We start from the raw sequence: 24,877 nt of genomic DNA, 5'->3' as shown, positions 1-24,877 counted from the left end.
TTAGCCTGCCAATTAGCCAATAAAGATGCATCTTTTAATTAATTTTTTGGCAGTACTCCCGCCATAACTCAATCAATTTCTTAGCTGTGGAGCTACGGTTATGTTGCCAAATAATCTGCTGTCCCTCTATAACCGTAGACAAATCTTTTGATCCTCCCAGGGGCCATTTCCCCTTTCCCAAATTTTTATGCAATTCTCCCGAGAACTGCCGCAGCTGCTGAGAATGTTCCGGATACTGTTCACAAAGAGTTTGAAGCGCGCTTCCACTATCAGCTGTGCTATCTAAAGTATTACCCATTGTCTCCTATACTCGGATGATCCTTGTGGTTTCCTATTTAATTTTGGTAGTGATCCTAAATCGCCTATTCAATCAAGAATTTAAACAGGGTTATCCTGCCCCATTGCCCAATCAAAAGGCTAAATCAAACTGTTCGAAAGTGATTTTTAGAAGGTCAAAGTCTGGAAATGAAACATGAAAAGAGAGAGAAAGAGAAGACTGATTTAAACAGACTGACAGGGAATCAAATACAGAACTAACAGACAGACAGACTCAGAGAATTAAAGACAGAACTAACAGATTTAAGAAATTGTTTGAATGTTCCGACAGGGCACGCAACGGTCAAGCCCTGTTTATTATGTTTCCTTTAGGTGTTATCCGCACCCTTAATTATATAATTTGGACAGAGTTATCCGTTCTCCGTAATATTCAATCTGATCAACCCGAAGTGTCGAACAAGTCTAGACAACGGTTGATATACTTATTTATCGAAAATCACCTTTTATCGTGACGGTATTAGGCAACCCTAAGGATCATCATCACTCATTTACCTACCCAGAGATTTAAGGAGCCCTGGTACTCCAACTCGGACTATTTAGGGGAAGGACTCTAACCCCCCCAAGGTTTCCAACCCGGTTCTTTAGGAAGGATTTTAACCTCCCAGGGACTCCAATCTGGTACTTAAGGGACTTTAGGAGATCCAACCCTCCAGGGCCTCAAACCCAGTACTTTAAGAAGGTCCAACCTTCTAGGGAACCTATAGCACCAACCCGGTTTAAGAAGGTCTAACCCTCTAGGGATTCCAACCCTGGTACTTTAGGGAGGACTCTCACCTCCCAGGGACTCAAACCCGGGATTCTAGGGAGGACTTTAACCTCCCAGGGACTCCAAACCCTGGACTGTTTAGGGACGACTCTAACCTCCCAGGGTTTCCAACCCGGTACTTTAGGAAGGTCCGATCTTCCCGGGACCCCGACCTTAAGAAGGTCCAACCTTCCTGGGACTCCAACCCGGTACCTTTAAGAAGGTCCAACCTTTCCAAGGAACTTGATAACACCAACCCTTCTTCGTAACGGGTTCGCCGGACTGCTTTGATTTCGTCAGAGTCTTCACCGAAACCGAACAGCAGGGCGTGGCCACACTCGGGACAGCAGAGGGGGAAACCAAAGTGGTAACAAGGGTACTCCCGTTTGGTGCGCAAGTCCCTCCTCAGCATCCGAATGCGATCAGTCTGTTACGCCGTCAGGTTCCAGGAAGGCGCCTGTGAAATCCCACTTCTGACACTAAATGAGGATTCTTTTGCAGCCAGTCCGGATGAAATGATCAGTCGAACACCTCGTAACTTTAACATGTTTATTTCTCGGCCGGGGCTAAAACCACTGTGTCTCTTGAAAGTCACAATAGCAAGCCAAAGTCAATACATCTAACAGCAGGATTTATACATTTTTGGTTCATTTCTGAGGGCAGCTCCCTCGCATTCCTATCTGTGCTCTCAGCTCAATTATAATTCAGCCCCCTCAATTATAATTATCTTTAAGCCTAGTGCACCCATTCCCAAGGCCGTTATTGCAGTTTGTCTGGTTCAAAAACAAGTGATACATTTTTGCTACCAGAAGCCTGTCTTGACATTTCTTCACACAAAGCTTTACCTAACATTTTGTTTTTCCCATAAAGTTCCAATCCATCTTGAGCCAAACTCTCATTTATCGATCATCAGCCAAACTCTCAGCAGCAGAGGCAGCTGATCGGATTCACTCAATCTCAGTCACAAAGAAGCTCCACAAGCTCCTCACACTTCTTGTTGGAGCTGAGGATGGAAGAGACAGGGGAGAGCAAGAGTACTTCAAAAGGAACTAACTTGTGTCAGAGATATGAATAAGTTTCAACACACTGCGTATTTAACACCAATCTAATTTATTTGACTTTTAGCTAGAATATTAGCCCCTGTAAATGGGCTGGAGTTTGTTATCAGCAGAAATGAACATAGTTCAGTCCTGAATGTGGAATTAACAACAAAATCCATTCACTGTGGTTACTTGTGGCCTCGTTGATGCTGCTGCAGGTTGGATGCCTGAGTGAATCCCTTCCCACACTCTGAGCAGGCGAATGGCTTCTCCCCAGTGTGAACTCGCTCGTGTCTCAGCAAGTGGGATGACCGAGTGAATCCCTTCCCACACTTGGAGCAGGTGAATGGTCTCTCCCCAGTGTGAACTTGCTGGTGTCCGGACAGAGTGGACAACTGAATGAATCCCTTCCCACACTGTGAGCAGGTGAATGGCCTCTCCCCAGTGTGAATTCGCTGGTGAATCAGCAGGTGGGATGACCGAGTGAATCCCTTCCCACACTCTGAGCAGGTGAATGGTCTCTCCCCAGTGTGAACTCGCTGGTGGCTCTGCAGGTCATATGATCGAGTGAATCTCTTCCCACACTGAGCGCAGGCAAATGGCCTCTCCCCAGTGTGAATTCGCTGGTGATTCTGCAGGTTGGATGACTGAGTGAATCCCTTCCCACACTCTGAACAGGTGAACGGCCTCTCCCCAGTGTGAACTCGCTCGTGTTTCAGCAAGTGGGATGGCCGAGTGAATCCCTTCCCACACTTGGAGCAGGTGAACGGTCTCTCCCCAGTGTGAACTTGCTCGTGTTTCAGCAAGTGGGATGACCGAGTGAAAGACTTCCCACACTTGGAGCAGGTGAATGGTCTCTCCCCAGTGTGAACTCGCTCGTGTTTCAGCAAGTGGAATGACCGAGTGAAAGACTTCCCACACTTGGAGCAGGTGAATGGTCTCTCCCCAGTGTGAACTTGCTGGTGTCCGGACAGAGTGGACAACTGAGTGAATCCCTTCCCACACTGAGAGCAGGTGAACGGCCTCTCCCCAGTGTGAACTCGCTGGTGTCTCAGCAGGTTGGATGTATCACTGAATGCCTTCCCACACGTGGAGCAGGTGAATAGTCTCTGCCCAGTGTGTATTTGCTGGTGTGTGAACAGGCCGGATGACTGAGTGAATCTCTTCCCACACTTGGAGCAGGTGAATGGTCTCTCCCCAGTGTGACTGCGTCGATGAATTTCCAGCTTGGATGGGACAGTGAATCCTTTTCCACAGTCCGCACATTTCCACGGTTTCTTCTCCGTGTGACTGCATTTGTGGCTTGTGAGGCCTGATGACGTGTCCGGTTTCTCCCCATTGTGAACGATGCTTTTTCCTTCCATGTTCAAAATCCGCTGATATTCAGGATATGATAAATTGAGGCTCTGTCAGATCCTGATGTGATGCTTGGTTTGTGTTTCTGGACCTTGAAGCCTTTCCTTCGAACACCCGGTGAAACTGATTCAAAACAGAAAATAGAGTGAGAAAGAACCCACAAAAACACAAAGGCAGGTTGTGAAATTGAGCTGAATGAATCTGGTCATTTGTGGGGCCGGCACTGGGAACAAAAGTGACCATAAACACCCAACTGGCCCCTTTGGGAGGAGAAAGAGGTGAAGAGGGATTTTGTATATCTATAAGACATATTAAAGAGAATAGATGGCAAAGCAAATACGATCTTGAGCTTCATAAACAGTAATATTGATTCCGAAACAGGGAAGCCAGGCTACCGGTGACACAGTGATTAGCACTGCTGCCTCACAGTGCCAGGGACCCAGGTTCAATTGCGGCCTTGGCAACTGTGTGTGTGTGGAGCTTGCACTTTCTCCCAGTGTCTGCATGGGTTTCCACCCGGTGCTCAGGTTTCCTCCCACAGTCTGAAGAAGGGCAAGTTAGGTGGATTGGCCTTGATAAATCTCCCCTTAGTGTCCAGGAATGTGCAGGTTCGGTGGGGCTATGGGGTTACAAGGACAGGGTAGGGGTGTGGGCCTAGGCAGGGTGCCCTTTCAGAGAATCGGTGCAGACTTGATGGGCCGAATGGCCTCCTGCTCTGTGGGAATTCTATGGTTCTAATTCTATTCTCTGAATCTTTATAAAGCTCTGGTCACCACTCTTCAGGAAGAATGTGAAAATTCTTGGAGAAGGTGCAGAGGAGATTTACCAGAATGGTTCCTGCAAAGGAGGTTGAGGGAGACTTGATTCAGGGACAAAAGCTTAGGCCAGATTTCCATCGGGTGGGCAAAGAAACTGTTTCCATTCACTGATCGTACAAGCAGTCGGGACACAGATGTAAAGTTTTGGGTAAAACCTGGATTGAACTATATAAGATGCTGAGGGGTCTTGACAGGGTGGATGTGGTGAGAATGTTTCCTCTTGTGGGAGAATCTAGAACAGGGGGGGTTACTGTTGCAAAATAAAGGGCCACCCATTTCAGATGGGGATAAGGATATTTTTTCTCTTGAGGGTTGTAGGACAGGGTGTGGCACAGTGGTCAGCATTGTTGCCTCACAGCACCAGGTACCCAGTCTATGACTCATCTTTCATTCCCTCACCTACAGTATAAATATCTCCCACTTTCTCTGTCTTTTAGCTTTGACAAAGAATCATCTGGAATCGAAATGTGAGCTCCTTTCTCTCCCCACTGATGCTGCCAGACATGCTGAGATTTTCCTGCATTTTCTCTTTTGGTCCTGGGTTCAATTCCGACCCTGGGTGACTGTGTGGAGTTTACACGTTCTCCCTGTATCTGTGTGGGTTTCCTCCGGGTGATCCGATTTCCTCCCACAGATCAAAGGTCTGCAGGTTCGCTGGATTGGCCATGCTTAAATGGCCCTGAGTCTCCAACAATGTGCAAGTTGGGTGGGATTATGAGGGTGGGGTGGGGAGCTCTTTCGGAGGGTCGATGTGGACTCGATGGGCTGAATGGGGTCAATCTGCACTGTAGAGATTCTATGACTTTGGAACACATCTTTAAAAGGCAGTGGAAGCAGTGTTCTTGGATATTTTTAAGGCAGAGCTGGATAGATTCTTGATAAGCAAGGAGGTGAAAGGTTATCGGTGTTGGCCAGAATGTGGAATTGAGGTTAAAATTAGATCAGCCGATGGGGCAGCACGGTGGCGCAGTGGTTAGCACTGCTGCCTCATAGGTCCGATCACAGCCCCGAGTCACTGTCCAGGTAGAGTTTGCACATTCTCCCCATGTCTGCGTGGGTCTCACCCTCACAACCCAAAGATGTGCCGGGTAGGTAAATTAGCCACAATAAATTGCCTTTTAATTGGGAAGAAGAAAAGAATTGGGTACTCTAAATTTAAGGGAACAATATTGGAAAATAAAAGAATTAGGTACTCCAAATTCTTTTTTTAAAATTAGATCAGCCGCAAACTTATTGAATACTGGAGCAGACCTGAGGGGACGACTCCCAGTTTGTGTGTAAGGAGCAGGCTCGAGGGGCCGACTCCCAGTTTGTGTGTAAGGTGCAGGCTCGAGGGGCCGGCTCCCAGTTTGTGTGTAAGGTGCAGGCTCAAGGGGCCGCCTCCTAGTTTGTGTGTAAGGTGCAGGCTCGAGGGGCCGACTCCCAGTTTGTGTGTAAGGAGCAGGCTCACCAAGACAGACGGTAACATTTGAATTGATTGAAAGTTTACTGATGACCATGAAACCATTGTCGATTGTTGGTTCACTCATGTCCTTCAGTGAAGGAAATCTCTGTCTGGCCTACATGTGACTCCAGATCCACAGTCAGCTGGCTGACTCTTAAAATGCTCTCTGAGATGCACTCAGTTCAAGGGCAATTAGTGATGCTGGCCCAGCCAGAAACACCCACATCCCGTGAATGAACAGAAAAGAAAATCTGCCATCCTTACCTGGTCTGGCCGACACGATTCCAAACCACAGCAATGTGGTTGACTCTTTAAATGCCCTCCAAGATCCAGCAGAGGGCAGTAGGATCCAGCAGAGGGTAGTAGACCGGACCTGCTGATTGGCCGTTGCTGGGAAAATTTGCATACGTCCGTGTGCTCACCCTAACTTGGAGGCGTACATGAACAAGAGACCCTACCTGTTCAAGTGAAGACAAGCATCCAGCAGAGGGCAGTAGAGCGGAGCTGCTGATTGGCCGTTGCAGGGGGAATTTGCATACGTCCGTGTGCTCACCCTAACTTGGAGGCATACCTGAACAAGAGACCCGAACTGTTCCAGTGAAGACAAGCATCCAGCAGAGGGCAGTAGAGTGGAGCTGCTGATTGGCCGTTGCTGGGGAAATTTGCATACGTCCATGTGCTCACCCTAACTTGGAGGCGTACCTGAGCAAGAGACCCTAGCTGTTCAAGTGAAGACAAGCATCCAGCAGAGGGCAGTAGAGCGGAGATGCTGATTGGCCGTTGCAGGGGAAATTTGCATACGTCCGTGTGCTCACCCTAACTTGGAGGCGTACATGAACAAGGGACCCTACCTGTTCAAGTGAAGACAAGCATCCAGCAGAGGGCAGTAGAGCGGAGCTGCTGATTGGCCGTTGCAGGGGAAATTTGCATACGTCCGTGTGCTCACCCTAACTTGGAGGCATACCTGAACAAGAGACCCAAGCTGTTCAAGTGAAGACAAGCATCCAGCAGAGGGCAGTAGAGCGGAGCTGCTGATTGACCGTTGCAGGGGAAATTTGCATTCGTCTGCGTGCTCACCCTAACTGTGAGGTGGTTTGTGGAGGAGCTCTTGTCAAGTGACACTTAAACCTGAAACATTTCTTCAGTGTTTCCCTCCCTACCCCCTCCTCTAACCAAAAAAACCAACCGCTGTAAGGATCAAGAGGAAGGCTCGAGGGCAGGTAGAAGTGGAAAGTTGAACCGTGATGTCACAGCCTGCAGGTAAGGAATTGGCTGGTGACTGGTAAGTAGTTTTTATTTATTTTCCCTCATGTGTTATCGTGCGGGGCGCAGAGGTTGCTGAGTGAGTGCTTGCTGAGAAGGGGAGTGAATAACAGGTAAGCTCTTTCTTTCCTTTTTTTTTATCTAGAGGGATGACAGGGAAGGTAGTGCAATGTTCCTCCTGCAGAATGTTTGAGGTGAGGGATGCCGTCAGTGTCCCTGCTGATTTCATCTGTGGGAAGTGCACCCATCTCCAGCTCCTCAGAAACCACGTTAGGGAACTGGAGCTGGAGTTGGATGAACTTCGGATCATTCGGGAGGCAGAGTTGGTCATAGATAGAAGCTTCAGGGATGTAGTTACTCCGAAGAATAAAGATAGATGGGTGACGGTGAGAGGGGCTGGGAGGAAGCAGTCAGTACAGGGATCCCCTGTTGCCCGTTCCCCTTAGTAACAAGTATACCGCTTTGGATACTGTTGGGGGGGGGGGGGCTTACCACGGTTAAGCCATGGGTACAGGTCTCTGGCACAGAGTCTGTCCCTGTTGCTCAGAAGGGAAGGGGGGAGAGCTGTACAGCATTAGTCATTGGAGACTCCATAGTTAGGGGGATAGATAGGAGATTCTGTGGGAACGAGAGAGACTCACGGTTGGTGTGTTGCCTCCCAGGTGCCAGGGTGCGTGATGTCTCGGATCGTGTTTTCGGGATCCTTAAGTGGGAGGGGGAGCAGCCCCAAGTCGTGGTCCACATAGGTACCAACAACATAGGGAGGAAAAGGGATGGGGATGTAAGGCAGGAATTCAGGGAGCTAGGGTGGAAACTTAGATCTAGGACAAACAGAGTTATTATCTCTGGGTTGGTACCCGTGCCACGTGATAGCGATACGAGGAATAGGGAGAGAGGAGTTGAACACGTGGCTACAGGGATGGTGCAGGAGGGAGAGTTTCAGATTTCTGGATAATTGGGGCTCATTCTGGGGTCGGTGGGACCTCTACAAACGCGATTGTCTGCACCTGGACCAGAGGGGTACCAATATTCTGGGGGGGAAATTTGCTAATGCTCTTCGGGAGGGTTTAAACTAGTTCAGCAGGGGCTTGGGAACCTGAATTGTAGCTCCAGTATACAGGAGGTTGAGAGTAGTGAGGTCATGAGTAGGGTTTCAAAGTTGCACGAGTGTACCGGCAAGCAGGAAGGTGGTTTAAAGTGTGTCTTCTTCAATGCCAGGAGCATCCGGAATAAGGTGGGTGAACTTGCGGCATGGGTTGGTACCTGGGACTTCGATGTTGTGGCCATTTCGGAGACATGGATAGAGCAGGGACAGGAATGGTTGTTGCAGGTGCCGGGATTTAGATATTTCAGTAAGCTCAGGGAAGGTGGTAAAAGAGGGGGAGGGGTGGCATTGTTAGTCAAGGACAATATTACGGTGGCAGAAAGGACGTTTGATGAGGACTCGTCTACTGAGGTAGTATGGGCTGAGGTTAGAAACAGGAAAGGAGAGGTCACCCTGTTAGGGGTTTTCTATAGGCCTCCGAAAAGTTCCAGAGATGTAGAGGAGAGGATTGCAAAGATGATTCTGGATAGGAGCGAAAGCAACAGTGTAGTTGTTATGGGAGACTTTAACTTTCCAAATATTGACTGGAAACGCTATAGTTCGAGTAAATTAGATGGGTCCGCTTTTGTCCAATGTGTGCAGGAGGGTTTCCTGATAGAGTATGTAGATAGGCCAACGAGAGGCGAGGCCATATTGGATTTGGTACTGGGTAATGAACCAGGACAGGTGTTACATTTGAAGGTAGGTGAGCACAATTCGATTACGTTTACTTTAGTGATGGAAAGAGATAGGTATATACCGCAGGGCAAGAGTTATATCTGGGGAAAGGCAATTATGATGCGATGAGGCAAGACTTAGGATACATCGGATGGAGAGAAAAATTGCAGGGGATGGGCACAATGGAAATGTGGAGCTTGTTGAAGGAACAGCTACTGCGTGTCCTTGATAAGTATGTACCAGTCAGGGAGGAAGTGGTCGAGTGAGAGAACCGTGGTTTACTAAAGCAGTCAAAACACTTGTCAAGAGGAAGAAGGAGACTTATGTAAAGATGAGACATGAAGGTTCAGTTAGGGCGCTCGAGAGTTACAAGTTAGCTAGGAAGGACCTAAAGAGAGAGCTAAGAAGAGCCAGGAGGGGACATGAGAAGTCTTTGGCAGGTAGGATCAAGGATAACCCTAAAGCTTTCTATAGATATGTCAGGAATAAAAGAATGACTAGGGTAAGTGTAGGGCCAGTCAAGGACAGTCGTGGGAAATTGTGCTTGGAGTCCGAGGAGATAGGAGAGGTGCTAAATGAATATTTTTCGTCAGTATTCACACAGGAAAAAGACAATGTTGTCGAGGAGAATACTGAGATTCAGGCTACGAGACTAGAAGGGCTTGAGGTTCATAAGGAGGTGATAGCAATTCTGGAAAAAGGTGTGAAAATAGATAAGTCACCTGGGCCGGATGGGATTTATCCTAGAATTCTCTGGGAAGCTAGGGAGGAGATTGCTGAGCCTTTGGCCTTGATCTTTAAGTCATCTTTGTCTGCAGGAATAGTGCCAGAAGACTGGAGGATAGCAAATGTTGTCCCCTTGTTCAAGAAGGGGAGTAGAGATAACCCCGGTAACTATAGACCAGTGAGCCTTACTTCTGTTGTGGGAAAAATCTTGGAAAGGTTTCTAAGAGATAGGATGTATAATCATCTGGAAAGGAATAATTTGATTAGAGATAGTCAACACGGTTTTGTGAAGGGTAGGTCGTGCCTCACACACCTTGTAGAGTTCTTTGAGAAGGTGACCAAACAGGTGGATGAGGGTAAAGCAGTTGATGCGGTGCATATCGATTTCAGTAAAGCGTTTGATAAGGTTCCCCATGGTAGGCTACTGCAGAAAATACGGAGGCATGGGATTCAGGGTGATTTAGCAGTTTGGATCAGAAATTGGCTAGCTGGAAGAAGACAAAGGGTGGTGGTTGATGGGAAATGTTCAGACTGGAGTCCAGTTACTAGTGGTGTACCACAAGGATCTGTTTTGGGGCCACTGTTGTTTGTCATTTTTATAAATGACCTGGAGGAGGGCGTAGAAGGATGGGTGAGTAAATTTGCAGATTACACTAAAGTCGGTGGAGTTGTGGACAGTGCGGAAAGATGTTGCAAGTTACAGAGGGACATAGATAAGCTGCAGCGCTGGGCTGAGAGATGGCAAATGCAGTTTAATGCAGAAAAGTGTGAGGTGATACATTTTGGAAGGAATAACAGGAAGACTGAGTACTGGGCTAATGGTAAGATTCTTGGCAGTGTGGATGAGCAGAGAGATCTCGGTGTCCATGTACATAGATCCCTGAAAGTTGCCACCCAGGTTGAGAGGGTTGTTAAGAAGGCGTACGGTGTGTTCGCTTTTATTGGTAGTGGGATTGAGTTTAGGAGCCATGAGGTCATGTTGCAGCTATACAACACTCTGGTGCGGCCGCATTTGGAGTATTGCATGCAATTCTGGTCGCCGCATTATAGGAAGGATGTGGAAGCATTGGAAAGGGTGCAGAGGAGATTTACCAGAATGTTGCCCGGTATGGAGGGAAGATCTTATGAGGAAAGGCTGAGGGACTTATGGCTGTTTTCGTTAGAGAGAAGGTTGAGAGGTGAATTAATTGAGGCATACAAGATGATCAGAGGATTGGATAGGGTGGACAGTGAGAGCCTTTTTCCTCGGATGGTGATGTCTAGCACGAGGGGGCATACCTTTAAATTGAGGGGAGATAGATATAAGACAGATGTCAGAGGTAGGTTCTTTACTCAGAGAGTAGTAAGGGCGTGGAATTCCCTGCCTGCTACAGTAGTGGACTCGCCAACACTAAGGACATTCAAATGGTCATTGGATAGACATATGGACAATAAGGGAATAGTGTAGATGGGCTTTAGAGTGGTTTCACAAGTCGGCGCAACATCGAGGGCCAAAGGACCTGTATTGCGCTGTAATGTTCTATGAGATGGCTGAGCAAGCCACTCGGTTTAAGGGAAATTAGGGATGGGCAATAAATGTTGGCCCAGCCATTGACTCCCACAAATGATTAAAATAAAATCCTGGAGACTCCAGTCAGTCAATCCGGGAGAGTTGCCATCTGGTCCAGGCACCTTGTCCTCTGTAAAGATGGCGGCAGGTAACCCGGGCCTGTCACCGCTCAGCTCTCACTCTGTTCGGTGCTGTTTAAGACGGGACCGTTAACATTTTCCTCGGGAGTTGAAGCCTCCACGGGGTATTTATGAAGCCTCCCGGCTCACTCCGCAGCTTCTATTGCTCCCGGCTACAATCCTGAAAGTTGCTTGATTGTTTCTTTCCCGCTCCTCGCATCGTCAGCGACAACCTGAACTGCGGATGCGCCGGGCACAGCCCGAACGGTGACAGTGCCCAGTGAGTGATTGGCGGCGGTACCGGACCAATAGGAATTGTGAGGGTTGGCCTGGCGGACCAGATGGGAGCAGCTGGTCCTCCAACCGATGGTAGTGAGTGAGGGGCGGGGCTGGACTGTGAGTGAAGCATGCGCAGTGCGGGTGATGGGCAGACGGGTCCACAATGGTTAAAGGGGGGGATGGTGGGGCGGAGGATCCAGTGGGTGGACGGAGAGGCTCCGGAAACCCTGGGAATAAACTGAGCGGATCCCCCCTCCCCCCGTTTACACCGACCAGGGCCGCAGCTCTCAGATCAATGAAGAGCAGCTTTGTATCAGGTTGGTCATTGGTTCCAGAGGTTGTTCCCTGGTCTCCAGCGTCGCTTCTTTATCAGTGAATCATTGAATGGTTACAATGCAGATTGAGGCCATTCAGCCCGTCCTGTTTGTGCTGGTTCTCTTTGCCAGAGCAAATCAGCTCCTCTCACTCCCCTGTCCTTTCACCAACAAGACCAGCAGCAAATATTCCCCATCCCCAGTTACCTGTGGAGAAGTTGATGTTTGACCTTCTTGACCCGCTGCAGTCTGTGTGGTGAAGGTGCTCCCACAATGCTGGAGTTACAGGTTATTCACCTTCTTGGTTAGGAATCGAACAGAGTGATCAGGGATCACCCAATTAGTAGGGTCCAAACTGAAGGACCACCCAAAAGAGCACGAAACCCCCCCAAGAATAATAAGAGTTCGCCACATGTTCGTCCTCTCTTGGACCTGGTACCCCGGTCCGGCCATCTCCAATTGCAACAACACCAGAAGCAAGTCCAAGTTTAACGCTCGCTACCAGACGGATGAGTCCCGCTGAGCAGCAGTTACTCCTTCGGACTCGATAGATCCAGAATCGACCAGTGGCTACTGTTTTTCTCTGACCTAAACCGGGTGTCCGAAGTTAAGTACAGGTTGTCATAGTCGATAGGTGTAGTTAACTAGTAGTGTTTATGTTGCATGACTAATTGTGTGTAAATAAAATAGCCTTGACCTTGAACTAACTAACTGGTGTTTGGCTCTTTGGTCGATAGCCGGTTGAACCTTGTGTTGGTATCATTTGATTCCTGGCGACGCGAAGCATTAGAATATAGATAACATAGAAAGAAGGGCAAACTCACTGATTGCCATCATTGGAACTGAGCCACAGAAAGGACAGAGTAAAAGAAGAAAAGGCAACAATTTGATTGGTCGATTGGCCTCCTTCTGCACTGAAGGAATTCTATGGTTCTGAGACTCCATTTGTCAACAGAATATTCATCAATAATTTGGTTTTCTGCAATTTTGATTTGTCGGCTCAGATTGAATTAAGGCATCAGAAACAGGAACAGGAGTCGGTTATTCAGTCCATGTTCTAAACATGCAGGATATTTTGAAGCAGAGATTTTCTGAAGCATCAACACCAGGATGTGTAAAGAAATGGGACAGGAGCCTGGGTCTTTGCTGCATCATCAACAGATCAAGAATCAAGGATTGCTTCCTGAGATTGGAAGGTAACTCACGGAGTTCCCACATTCCAAATCAGAGACAGGGAACGACAGGCCCCACAATCACAGGGAAGATGCTTGAGGATCCTAACAGATTCAGTTTCTGATCACTGGGGTGGAGAAGGAGCCATTAGAGATTCTCAAATGGCTTCTGAAAAACAAGGTCACGTCTTAATAATAACAATAATCTTTATTGTCACAAGTAAGCTTACATTAACACTGCAATGAAGTTACTATGAAAAGCTCCCAGTTGCCACATTCCGGCGCCTGTTCGGGTACACAGAGCGATAATTCAGAATGTCCAAATTACCTAACAGCACGTCTTTCGGGACTTGTGGGAGGAAACCAACGCAGACACGGGGAGAACGTGTAGCCTCCAACAGACAGTGACCCAAGCCAGGAATCAAACCTGGGACCCTGACCCTGGACATTGAATTCTCCCGAACAGGCGTCGGGATGTGGCGACTAGGGGCTTTCACAGTAACTTCATTGCTGTGTTAATGTAAGCCTACTTGTGACAAAGGATTATTATTATAAATAAATCAAATCAAAACTGGCTCGTTGGTCCAGGGGTAAGATTCTCGCTTCAGGGGTTGTGCTCTATGAAAATGTGAGAGGTCCCGGGTTCAAATCCCAGATGAGCCCTTTGATGTTGTTTCTTATTGGGGGCAGCACGGTAGCATAGTGGTTAGCACAATTGCTTCACAGCTCAAGGGTCCCATGTTCGATTCCCGGCTTGGGTCACTGTCTGTGCGGAGTCTGCACGTTCTCCCCGTGTGTGCGTGGGTTTTCTCCGGGTGCTCCGGTTTCCTCCCACAGTCCAAAGATGTGCAGGTCTGGTGGACTGGCCATGCTAAATTGCCCTTCGTGTCCAAAATTGCCCTTAGTGTTGGGTGGGGTTACTGGGTTATAGGGACAGGGTGGAGGTGTGGGCTTGGGTAGGGTGCTCTTGCCAAGAGTCGGTGCAGACTCGATGGACCGAATGGCCTCCTTCTGCACTGTAAATTCTATGATAACCTATGAAACCTGGGTGAGGGTCACATTCAGGAGAAGTTATTAAAATGGAACAGATAAACTATATCAGGATTTACTGATATTTCCATTTGAATCACTGCTCCTGGCACCTGACACCTCTTGATCCATCACATCAACATTTGGCGGAACTGACTGCGCTGAGGTCTGTCTTGGATTAAAAACTGGAGGATCACTTGTCATCACAGAATCCTAGACATTTACAGCACAGAGGCCATTCAGCCCATTGTGTCTGTGTTGGCTGAAAATTCCTTGTCCAGTCTAATCCCATTTTCCACCTCTTGGTCTGTAGCCTGCAGATCACACAAACTCCACATACGATGAGGGTTTCTGTCTCTACCTCCCTTTCAGACAGAGTTCCAGATCCCCACCACCCCGGGTGAAGAAAATCCTCAATTCCCCTCTAATCCTGCCAACAGATACTTAAATCTCTGGCCCCAGGTTACTGATCTGTTTGTTCATGAAATAGGTCCTTCTGCCATCTGATCCACTATATCTGGGACCCTCAATGTTGCACACCTCAATTAAATGTCCACTCAGCCTCCTCTGTTCCACAGAAAACAATCGATCCAATCGTTCCTCTTGTTAAAATTCCCTAATCCTGGAAACATCCAGAAAAACCTCTTCCGTACTCTCTCCAGGAAGAATGTGATTGTACTGGAATGTGGTGACCAGAACTGTGCTCAGTGCTCTAGCTGTGATCTAACTCATGTTTTTTAGTTCTAGAATACCCATTCTCTAACCTTCAATGTGATGGAAACTGACAGCTGCAACCTGTCAGCATTTGAAAGATATTTACAAATGATTCGAGAGTTTCTTACAGTTGGGATCTTTCTTTGTTCTGTCCATTCGAGGTGTTTGATAACAGACTTTCTCCTGTGAATATCCAGCTGGAGTTTTGGGCCTTGATGTGTTTCCTTGTTCATCTTGTTGCCTCTAATCATTGAATCTTGTGGTTTCAGACACCAGAGAATCAAACTCCCAGCAACAGATTGTCTTTTACTGACTTTCTTAACAGCTCTGCAATAATACAGGCATAGTCATTCCTTACATAGTTCTGGTCCTCAGTGAAATACTTAAATGATGAGCTTTAGATGTTCTTCATATATTCCACAGGAAACTAAGGCGCCCACCAGAGAGTAAGGGAGTGAATCTGAACCGTGTCCCCGGGAAAGGAGCACCCTTGGGACCAGCCATCTGCCTTTCCCTCGGGGAACAGAACCGATAGGGACCTCGCTGCAAACCACACATCAAGGAAGCCCCCAAAGCCGGCCTGCCTTTCAAATCGGCCCGTGGGGAGGTACATTAAGCTCGTCTCCACTCAATAACGCCAATCTCAGCCGGAAATCGGAGTGGGAAATCATTAACCAGTGGCTCTGTGTGCGGCAAATCATTAACCAGTGGCTGTGTATGCGGCAAATCATTAACCAGTGGCTGTGTGCGGCAAATCATTAACCAGTGGCTGTGTATGCGGCAAATCATTAACCAGTGGCTGTGTGCGGCAAATCATTAACCAGTGGCTCTGTGTGCGGCAAATCATTAACCAGTGGCTGTGTGTGCGGCAAATCATTAACCAGTGGCTCTGTGTGCGGCAAATCATTAACCAGTGGCTGTGTGCGGCAAATCATTAACCAGTGGCTCTGTGTGCGGCAAATCATTAACCAGTGGCTGTGTGTGCGGCAAATCATTAACCAGTGGTTCTGTGTGCGGCAAATCATTAATCAGTGGCTCTGTGTGCGGCAAATCATTAACCAGTGGCTCTGTGTGCGGCAAATCATTAACCAGTGGCTCTGTGTGCGGCAAATCATTAACCAGTGGCTCTGTGTGCGGCAAATCATTAACCAGTGGCTCTGTGTGCGGCAAATCATTAACCAGTGGCTGTGTGTGCGGCAATTCATTAACCAGTGGCTCTGTGTGCGGCAAATCAATAACCAGTGGCTCTGTGTGCGACAAATCATTAACCAGTGGCTCTGTGTGTGGGAAATCATTAACCAGTGGCTCTGTGTGCGGCAAATCATTAACCAGTGGCTCTGTGTGCGGCAAATCATTAACCAGTGAACAGAGTTAATTTTCAGAGAACCACTTTCACTTGGAATTATTTTTCCATGGAAGTGGCTGATCAGCCATGATATTGTAGAGAAGAGCATGCTCAATGGGCTGAATGGCCTGCTCCTTTCCTATGTACCAGTCCTGGGAGTGTTTGTTGGGGACAGTGTAGAGGGGGCTTTACTCTGTATCTAACCCCGTTCTGTACCTGTCCTGGGAGTGTTTGATGGGGACAGTGCAGAGGGAGCTTTACTCTGTATCTAACCCTGTGCTGTACCTGTACTGGGAGTGTTTGATGGGGACAGTTTAGAGGGAGCTTTACTCTGTATCTAACCCCGTGCTGTACCTGTCCTGGGAGTGTTTGATGGGGAGAGTGTAGAGGGAGGTTTACTCTGTATCTAACCCCGTGTTGTACCTGTCCTGGGAGTGTTTGATGGAGACAGTGTAGAGGGAGCTTTACTCTGTATCTAACCCCGTGCTGTACCTGTCCTGGGAGTGTTTGATGGGGACAGTGTCGAAGGATGGAGCTTTACTCCCTGTCTAACACGTTGCTCTGTGTAGATCAATGTTGGTCACACTCCAGCTTTTCACACTTTGAACCGGTGTTTTCTCTTTCTGCACCTGTGTTATCCATGTCAAATGTTTAAATATTCAGGAGGAACAATGTTTATGTTGAAACCCGATCGAGCCCCTCGTCCAGAACCTGAGCCACAGGCTACAGCTGGTGTGTAACCTGTAACCAGATCCCAGCAGCATTAAAACAAGCTGACAACCGACAGTAGCTCCTTGTATAGCGAAAGCTGCTCCCGGACTGTCAGCAGAAACAGGACCGAAGAAGACCCTCAAGCTCTTCGCCATAAATATGAAGCTAATGAGGTAATCACAATTTGCAGTCAAATATATTCAACCCCTCCCATCTCTCTCTGTACCCCGAAGCCCGACCTTGCATAGAAATTTGGGAAGGACACAAAGGCGTTTGTGGGAGCGAGGTGAAGCAACAAGAGGGGATGATGATGTGGAGGGGGTTGTGGAGGGTAGTGGAGAGGATCTGAGAGGGAAGGTGGACAAGGCTGTGTCATGGGGGCGGCTGCGGGGGGAGGGGGGGGCGGATTCCGGAGGGGTCCATTCCAGAGGAGGGGGGTCCTAGAGGCCTCGGGTAACATAGAACATTACAGCACAGTACAGGCCCTTCGGCCCTCGATGTTGCGCCGACCTGTGAAACCACTCTAAAGCCCATCTACACTATTCCCTTATCGTCCATATGTCTATCCAATGACCATTTGAATGTCCTTAATGTTGGCGAATCCACTACTGTTACAGGCAGGGCATTCCACACCCTTACTACTCTCTGAGTAAAGAACCTACCTCTGACATCTGTCTTATATCTATCTCCCTTCAATTTAAAGCTATGTCCCCTCGTGCTAGACATCACCATCCGAGGAAAAAGCCTCTCACTGTCCACGCTATCCAATCCTCAGATCATCTTGTATGCCTCAATTAAGTCACCTCTTAACCTTCTTCTCTCTTACGAAAACAGCCTCAAATCCCTCAGCCTTTCCTCATAAGATCTTCCCTCCATACCAGGCAACATTCTGTTAAATCTCCTCTGCACCCTTTCCAATGCTTCCACATCCTTCCTAGAATGCGGCGACCAAAATTGCACGCAATACTCCAAATGCGGCCGCACCAGAGTGTTGTACAGCTGCAACATGACCTCATGGCTCCGAAACTCAATCCCTCAACCAATAAAAGCGAACACACCGTACGCCTTCTTAACAACCCTCTCAACCTGGGTGGCAACTTTCAGGGATCTATGTACATGGACACCGAGATGTCTCTGCTCATCCACACTGCCAAGAATCTTACCATTAGCCCAGTACTCCGTCTTCCTGTTATTCCTTCCAAAATGAATCACCTCACACTTTTCTGCATTAAACTCTATTTGCCACCTCTCAGCCCAGCGCTGCAGCTTATCTATGTCCCTCTGTAACTTGTAACATCCTTCCGCACTGTCCACAACTCCACCGACTTTAGTGTCATCTGCAAATTTACTCACCCATCCTTCTACGAGGGGAGGTTACTGAGATCCCCCCACCCCCCAGCATGATGGGGTCTGGGGGAAAAGAGTCGAACCGCAGAATCCCTACAGTGCAGAGAGAGGCCATTCAGCCTATAGGTTCTGCACCGACCCTGTGAAAGAGAACCCGAATCTAGGCCTACTCCCACCTGGGTGTGGGTGCATGTCTTGGGGAGGTGTCCTGTGTGTGGGGGGGGGGGTCCTGTGTGTGGGTGCGTGTCTGGGGAGGTGTCCTGTGTGTGGGAGAGGTGTTCTGTGTGTGGGTGTGTGTCTGGGGAGGTGTCCTGTGTGTGGATGCGTGTCTGGGGGCAATGGCCTGTGTGGGGTGTGTGTCTGGGGAGGTGTCCTGTGTGTGGGGGAGGTGTCCTGTGTGTGGGGGAGGTGTCCTGTGTGTGGGAGAGGTGTCCTGTGTGTGGGGAGGTGTCCTGTGTGTGGGTGTGTGTCTAGGGGAGGTGTCCTGTGTGTGGGGGACGTGTCCTGTGTGGGGTGTGTGTCTGGGGAGGTGTCCTGTGTGTGGGTGTGTGTCTGGGGGCAATGTCCTGTGTGGGGTTTGTGTCTGGGGGAGGTGTCCTGTGTGTGGGGGAGGTGTCCTGTGTGTGGGTGTGTGTCTGGGGGAGGGGGTGTCTGGGGAGATGTCTTGTGTTTGTGGGTGTGTGTGGGGGACGTGTCCTGTGTGGGGTGTGTGTCTGGGGAGGTGTCCTGTGTGTGGGGGAGGTGTCCTGTGTGTGGGGGAGGTGTCCTGTGTGTGGGTGTGTGTCTAGGGGAGGTGTCCTGTGTGTGGGGGACGTGTCCTGTGTGGGGTGTGTGTCTGGGGAGGTGTCCTGTGTGTGGGTGTGTGTCTGGGGGCAATGTCCTGTGTGGGGTTTGTGTCTGGGGAGGTGTCCTGTGTGTGGGGGAGATGTCCTGTGCGTGGGTGTGTGTCTGGGGGGTCCAGCTCCCCTCACTGACCCCCTGTTTTGTTTGCTTTACAGGCCGTGGGGCAGGACGTTGTTGCTGGCAGTGAGGCCCCCTGCTCCTCCTCCTGGGTACGGGGCTCGGCTGCCCCTCAGACTGCCTCTGCTGGAGCCTGAACCGGACGGGGAGCTGCTCGTCCCGGGGGCTGGAGTCGCTGCCGCGGGGGATCCCGGCTGGCACGCGGGCGCTGGACCTAAGTGACAACCGGCTGGAGTGGCTGGACTGGGGCCCGGGACGGGGCCTGAGCCGCCGGCTGGAGGAGCTGGAATTGGGCCACAACCGGCTGCGGGAGCTGGAGGCTGGCGCCCTGGGCGGCCTGGAGCGGCTGCAGCGCCTGGGCCTCGGCCACAACCTCCTGCGCTACCTGCAGCCCGGAACCCTCCACGGCCTGGCCGCCCTGCGCAGCCTGGAGCTGGCCGGCAACCCGCTGCTGCTGCTCGGCGACCACACCTTCCGCGGCTTGGCCGCCCTGCGCACCCTCAGCCTGGGCTCCCCCGAGCTGGCCTGGGCCGGCCCACGAGCCTGGGCCAGCCTCAGCGGCCTCAACCAACTCACCGTCCGTGGTGCCGCGCTGACCTGGCCACCCGGTCCTGCCCTCTCCCCCCTCCTCAACCTGACCGCCCTCCGCCTGCTGGCCTTCCCCAAGGCCGCCGCCCTGCCGCCTCTTCCAGGACCTCTCCCGCCTCCGCCTGCTGGAAATCGACTCCTGGGTCTCACTGGCCCAACTAGGCCCCGATTGCCTCCAGGGCCTCAATTTGGTTTGGCTCTCAATCACCCACTGCAACCTCAGCACTGTCCCCCATGCCAGCCTGAGGACTCAGGCCTACCTGCGCTTCCTCAACCTCTCCTATAATCCCATCAGTGCCATCCGCGGAGCGCTGCTGCAGCACGTAACCCGCCTGGAGGAGCAGCGATTGGTGGGCGGCCGTCTGCGCATCATCCATGACGCCGCCTTCCGCGGCCTCGTCTACTTCCGGCTGCTGGACGTCACGGCCAATCAGTTGGCCAGCTTGCCGGCTGCTGCCTTCCGCTCGCTGGCCTCCCTCCAGAGCCTGGGCCTCGGCCTCAACCCGCTGGCCTGCGATTGCCGCCTGCTCTGGATCGTCCGCCGGCACCACCGCCTCCGCTTCCTGGGCCCCCAGCCGCCCACCTGCGCCTCCCCGCCGTCCCTCCACGGCCACCGCCTGCCCGAGGCCGCCGGCTCCCTCCCTGCCAGCACCTTCAGTTGCCGCCGGCCCCGCATCCGCGACAAGAGGCCGCAGCGGCTGCAGGCCCGAGAGGGCCAGACAGTCACCCTCCGCTGCTCGGCCGACGGCCAGCCGCCGCCCCTCATCCTGTGGCTCAACCCACGGCGCCAGCGGCTGGGCCACCCCGAGGCGGGGATGAGCCTCCCCGGGGTGGGGATGAGCCTCCCCGGGGGCCTGGGCCTAGTATCTGAAAATCTGGGCCTGAACCCCGAGGACCGCGGCCTCCTCCCTGGACGTCCGGACCCCAGCCTGCCCCCCGCGCCCCCGCTCCTCTCCGGACCCGCCGTGGGCCGCAGCCGCCTCTTGCCAGACGGCAGCCTGCAGATCACCTCGGTCCGCCGCATGGACTCCGGCACCTATCGCTGTGTGGCCCGCAACGCCGGCGGCAACGACACGGCCTCGGCCTCGCTACAGGTGCGGCCGCTCTCGCTACAGGAGCTGGGACTGGCTGGGCACTCCGACTCCCGGGCCAAGGCCGGCCTACGGCCCGGATATCCCTTCGACACCCACACGCTGCTGGTGGCCACCACCATGGGCTTCGCCTCATTCTTCACCGTGGTGTCGCTCTGCTTCACTTTACTCTTCATCTGGAGCCGGGCCAGCGGGCCCATCAAACACAACAACATCCATGTCGACTTTGTGCCACACGCGGGCGGGGGCGGCAGAGGTGGCGACGGGGATGACGCTAAATTCAACATGAAGGTGGTCTGAGGGCTGACGTCACTGTCCGAGACGTCACTGCGACCCCATCTATGCTGCAATTGCTAAAGGACAAGTGTCCCATATGCCTTTTTCACCATCCTATTAACCTGTCCTTCCACCTTCAGAGATCTCAGAACAAACTCACCACGGTCCCTTTGTTCCTCAGACGCCCCAGTGTCATGCCGTTCATTGAATGCTTCGTTGTCAAATTACGCCTGCCAAAGTGTGTCACCTCACATTTTTCAGGGTTAAATTCCATCTGCCACGTTTCTGCCCATTTGACCATCCTGTCTATATCTTCCTGTCACCAAAGACACTCAACCTCACTGTTAACCATCAGGCCAAGCTGTGTGACATCCACAAAGGTAATGATTCTACCCCACACATAGTCATCTATGCCGTTTATATAAATGACAAACAACAGGGGACCCAGCGCAGATCCCTGTGGTACGCCACTGGACACTGGCTTCCAGACACTAAAGCAGCCATCTGTCATCTTCCTCTGTCTCCTACAGCCAAGCCAATTTTGAATCCACCTTATCATGTTACTCTGTATCACATGTGTATTTGTCTTCTTTATAAAGTCTCCCATGTGGGATCTTGGCAAAGGCTTTGCTGAAATCTATGTAAACTACATCACTACCACCATCGACATACCTGGTGTCAATCAATCAATCAAAATTTGTTAGGCATGACCTCCCGCTGCCAAAGCCATGCTGACTATTCCTGATCAAACCTTGCCTCTCCAAGTGGAGATAGATTCTCTCCTTCTGAATTTTCTCCGATAGGTTCCCTACCACTGATGCGAGACTCACTGGTACTTAGTTCCCTGGCTTATCTCTACAACCTTTCTTAAATAGTGCGATCATATTAGCTGATCTGCAGTCCTCTAGCACCGACCTCGTCGCCAAAGAGCAATTAAAAATTTGGGTCGGGGCCCCTGCAATCTCACCTCCCACAGCATCCTGGGACACAATTCATCCAGACCTGGAGATTTGTCCACTTTTAAGCTTGCCAACACTTCCAATGTCTTGTCACTCCCTCTGTCAATTCGCTCAAGAACCTCACAGTTTCTCTCCCCGAGTTCCAAGTCTATCTCCTCATTCTCTTGGCTGGAGACGGATGTGAAATATTTATTCAACACCCAACCAATGTCCTCTAAAGTTTCTCTCCATTTAGATAATAAATTGCCTTTTTATTCCTCTGACCAAAACTGATAACCTCACACTTATGCATGTTAAATTCCATCTTATCAAATGTATTCTGGAAGTCCAAACACATCTACAGTACCCCCATTATCCGCCTGGCTTGTTACATCTTCCAAGAACTCCAAAAAATGAGTCAAACACGATTTACCCTTTACAAAACCACACTACAAAGTCTTACAACATCAGGTGAAAGTCCAACAGGTTTGTTTCGATGTCACTAGCTTTCAGAGTGCTGCTCCTTCCTCAGGTGAATGAAGAGGTATGTTCCAGAAACATATATATAGACAAATTCAAAGATGCCAGACAATGCTTGGAATGCGAGCATTAGCAGGTGATTAAATCTTTACAGATCCAGAGATGGGGTAACCCCAGGTTAAAGAGGTGTGAATTGTGTCAAGCCAGGACAGTTGGTAGGATTTCGCAGGTCAGATGGCGGGGGATGAATGTAATGCGACATGAATCCCAGGTCCCGGTTGAGGCCGCACTAATGTGTGCGGAACTTGGCTATAAGCTTCTGCTCGGCGATTCTGCGTTGTCGCGCGTCCTGAAGGCCGCCTTGGAGAACGCTTACCCAGAGATCAGAGGCTGAATGCCCTTGACTGCTGCCCCGACTGGAAGGGAACATTCCTGCCTGGTGATTGTCGCGCGATGTCCGTTCATTGCCACACTGACTCTGATGGATTGCGGTTTGGCTTTCCAAAAGTCCAATTACTACTTCCTCAATAATGGATTCCAACAGTCTCCCAACTACAGGCTTAAACTAACTAGTTTCCTACTTTTTGAACAGGAGGGATTACATTAGACTTTTCTACTAATGCAGTGACATTGTCACTGGATCAGTGTCTCTCCCCCCCCCCCCCCCCCCCGGTCTCTACGAGGTTGTTTGCGGAGAGGAGCCAGAAGCAGCGGATAGTGAGAGTGGAGAATGTCCATCGGGGCTGGTTTAGCACACTGGGCTAAATCACTGGCTTTCAAAGCAGACCAGCAGCACGGTTCAATTCCCGTACCAGCCTCCCCGAACAGGCGCCGGAATGTGGCGACTAGGGGCTTTTCACAGTAACTTCATTTGAAGCCTACTTGTGACAATAAGCGATTTTCATTCATTGTTTCATTCAGCTCTCGGGCAGCACTGAGGATTTGTAAACCCCGCCTCCCGACACTGACCTCTCACCTGATACCTCACAATGCCAGGGCAATGACTGACGGCAGCTCCTGACCAATAGGGTGAAGGGGTGGATTCGAAAGGCCGGTGGGAATCGGCTGGTCCTCCAGCCAATCGGAGTGAACAAGGAGGCGGGACTGGGCCGAGTGAAGCATGCGCAGTGCGATTAATGGCGGCGTTCTTTCTCGGATGCATGATCCGTAAAGGAGGGAATGGCAGGACCGAGGGAGAGCTCAATTAGGCGCGTCGTTGGACACACTTCTTAAACATGTTATATTAACCGAAAATCCTACCGGTATCGGGGGGGACCTGAGCGGGGCCTGCAGCTTTCTCACAGACGAGACTAAATGGCGGCCATCTCTCTCGCGCGTACTCGAGGGGCTGCGCATGCGCATTCGTCAACGTTCTTGGGGCACGAGCAGCAATGCGCGCGCGCATCCACCGTCTGTCTTGGGGGCAGCAGCGGAGCGCATGCTCAGTCGCCATCATTGCAATATTTTTGGAATGTTTCACCATGACAGACTCACTCTGAGTTACAAATTCTCATTTATGAGGCAGAACAATGATACATGTCCAGGGCAGTGACAATAATTCGTATTTATTGTGCCTTGACAAAATCAAGCATTTTAACACATCGCAGAGAAACGTTATAAAATAACAATTGACACTGAGCAACATGGGGAGATATTAGGAGAATCTTAATGGAGGAAAGTGAGTGAGAGAGTCGGAGAGTTTGAAGGAGGAAATTCCAGAGCTTGTGGCCCAGTCAAATGATAAAAGGCCAGTAATGGTGGACCGAATAAATCAGGTATGCTGTAGTGGCCAGAATTAAATTAGTGCAGAGATCTTGAAGGGGTGTGTGAGGAGATTACAGAGATCAGGATGATCACAACTATAGGAATCGAAGAAAGTGAAATTTCAACTTTTGGTACTTCTTAAAAGGAAAGTGAGCACAGGGGATGGGTAAACAAGACTTGTTTGTATTGTATTTGTTTTATTGTCACATGTACTGAAGTACAGTGAAAAGTATTTGGTGTACAGTCATAAGTTCGGATATGGAGATGCTGGCATTGGACTGGGGTGAGCACAGTAAGACGTCTTACAACACCAGGTTAAAGGAGGAAGGAGCAGTGCTCTGAAAGCTATTGATTTGAAACAAACCTGTGTAAGGACTTTAACCTGGTGTAAGACCTCTTACTGCAGTCATAAGTTCATAAGATACAGGAGCAGAATTAGGCCATTTGGCCCATCGAATCTGCTCCACCATTCTATCATAGCTGATATTTTCCTCATCTGCTCCCTACAATGCTAAAGACCAAGAGCGGGATTGCAAAATCAGCCAGAGCATCTCCTCGCTAGAACACATGTCCTAGGAGCAGGAGTAGGAAATGTAGCCTGCGCCTAAATATCTTCAATGTGATCATGGCTGATTCCATCCTGGCCTCAACTCCACTTTCTCCATAAAGCATTCTCCATAAACCTTCAACCCATCACCAATTAAATATCTG

At 50.1% G+C, this 24,877-nt stretch overlaps 2 protein-coding genes across 3 annotated transcripts in view; one reads left to right on the top strand and one right to left on the bottom strand.

The window, feature by feature from the left end:
- The window catches only part of LOC140418772 (uncharacterized), a 159,673-nt gene that overhangs the window by 20,154 nt on the left and 114,642 nt on the right, over positions 1–24,877 (top strand). The gene's annotated exons all lie outside the window — the stretch shown is intronic.
- LOC140418771 (uncharacterized) lies at positions 2,175–23,752 on the bottom strand. Its single transcript, XM_072502382.1, has 2 exons — positions 23,663–23,752; positions 2,175–3,600 (listed from the first exon to the last, which is right to left on the bottom strand). Exon 2 carries the CDS (start codon positions 3,483–3,485, stop codon positions 2,310–2,312), a length of 1,176 nt encoding a protein of 391 aa, XP_072358483.1. The 5' UTR covers positions 3,486–3,600; positions 23,663–23,752; the 3' UTR covers positions 2,175–2,309.

This window comes from Scyliorhinus torazame, chromosome 5 (genome assembly GCF_047496885.1).
Source record: "Scyliorhinus torazame isolate Kashiwa2021f chromosome 5, sScyTor2.1, whole genome shotgun sequence".
Lineage (NCBI taxonomy): Eukaryota > Metazoa > Chordata > Chondrichthyes > Carcharhiniformes > Scyliorhinidae > Scyliorhinus > Scyliorhinus torazame.
The sequence above is the reverse complement of the archived record's forward strand: the minus strand, read 5'-3'. Positions and strand labels throughout refer to the sequence as shown.

Coding starts and splice junctions, on each gene's coding strand:
- LOC140418771 (XM_072502382.1), bottom strand. CDS start 3,485: ATGGAAGGAAAAAGCATCGTTCACAATGGGGAGAAACCGGACACGTCA.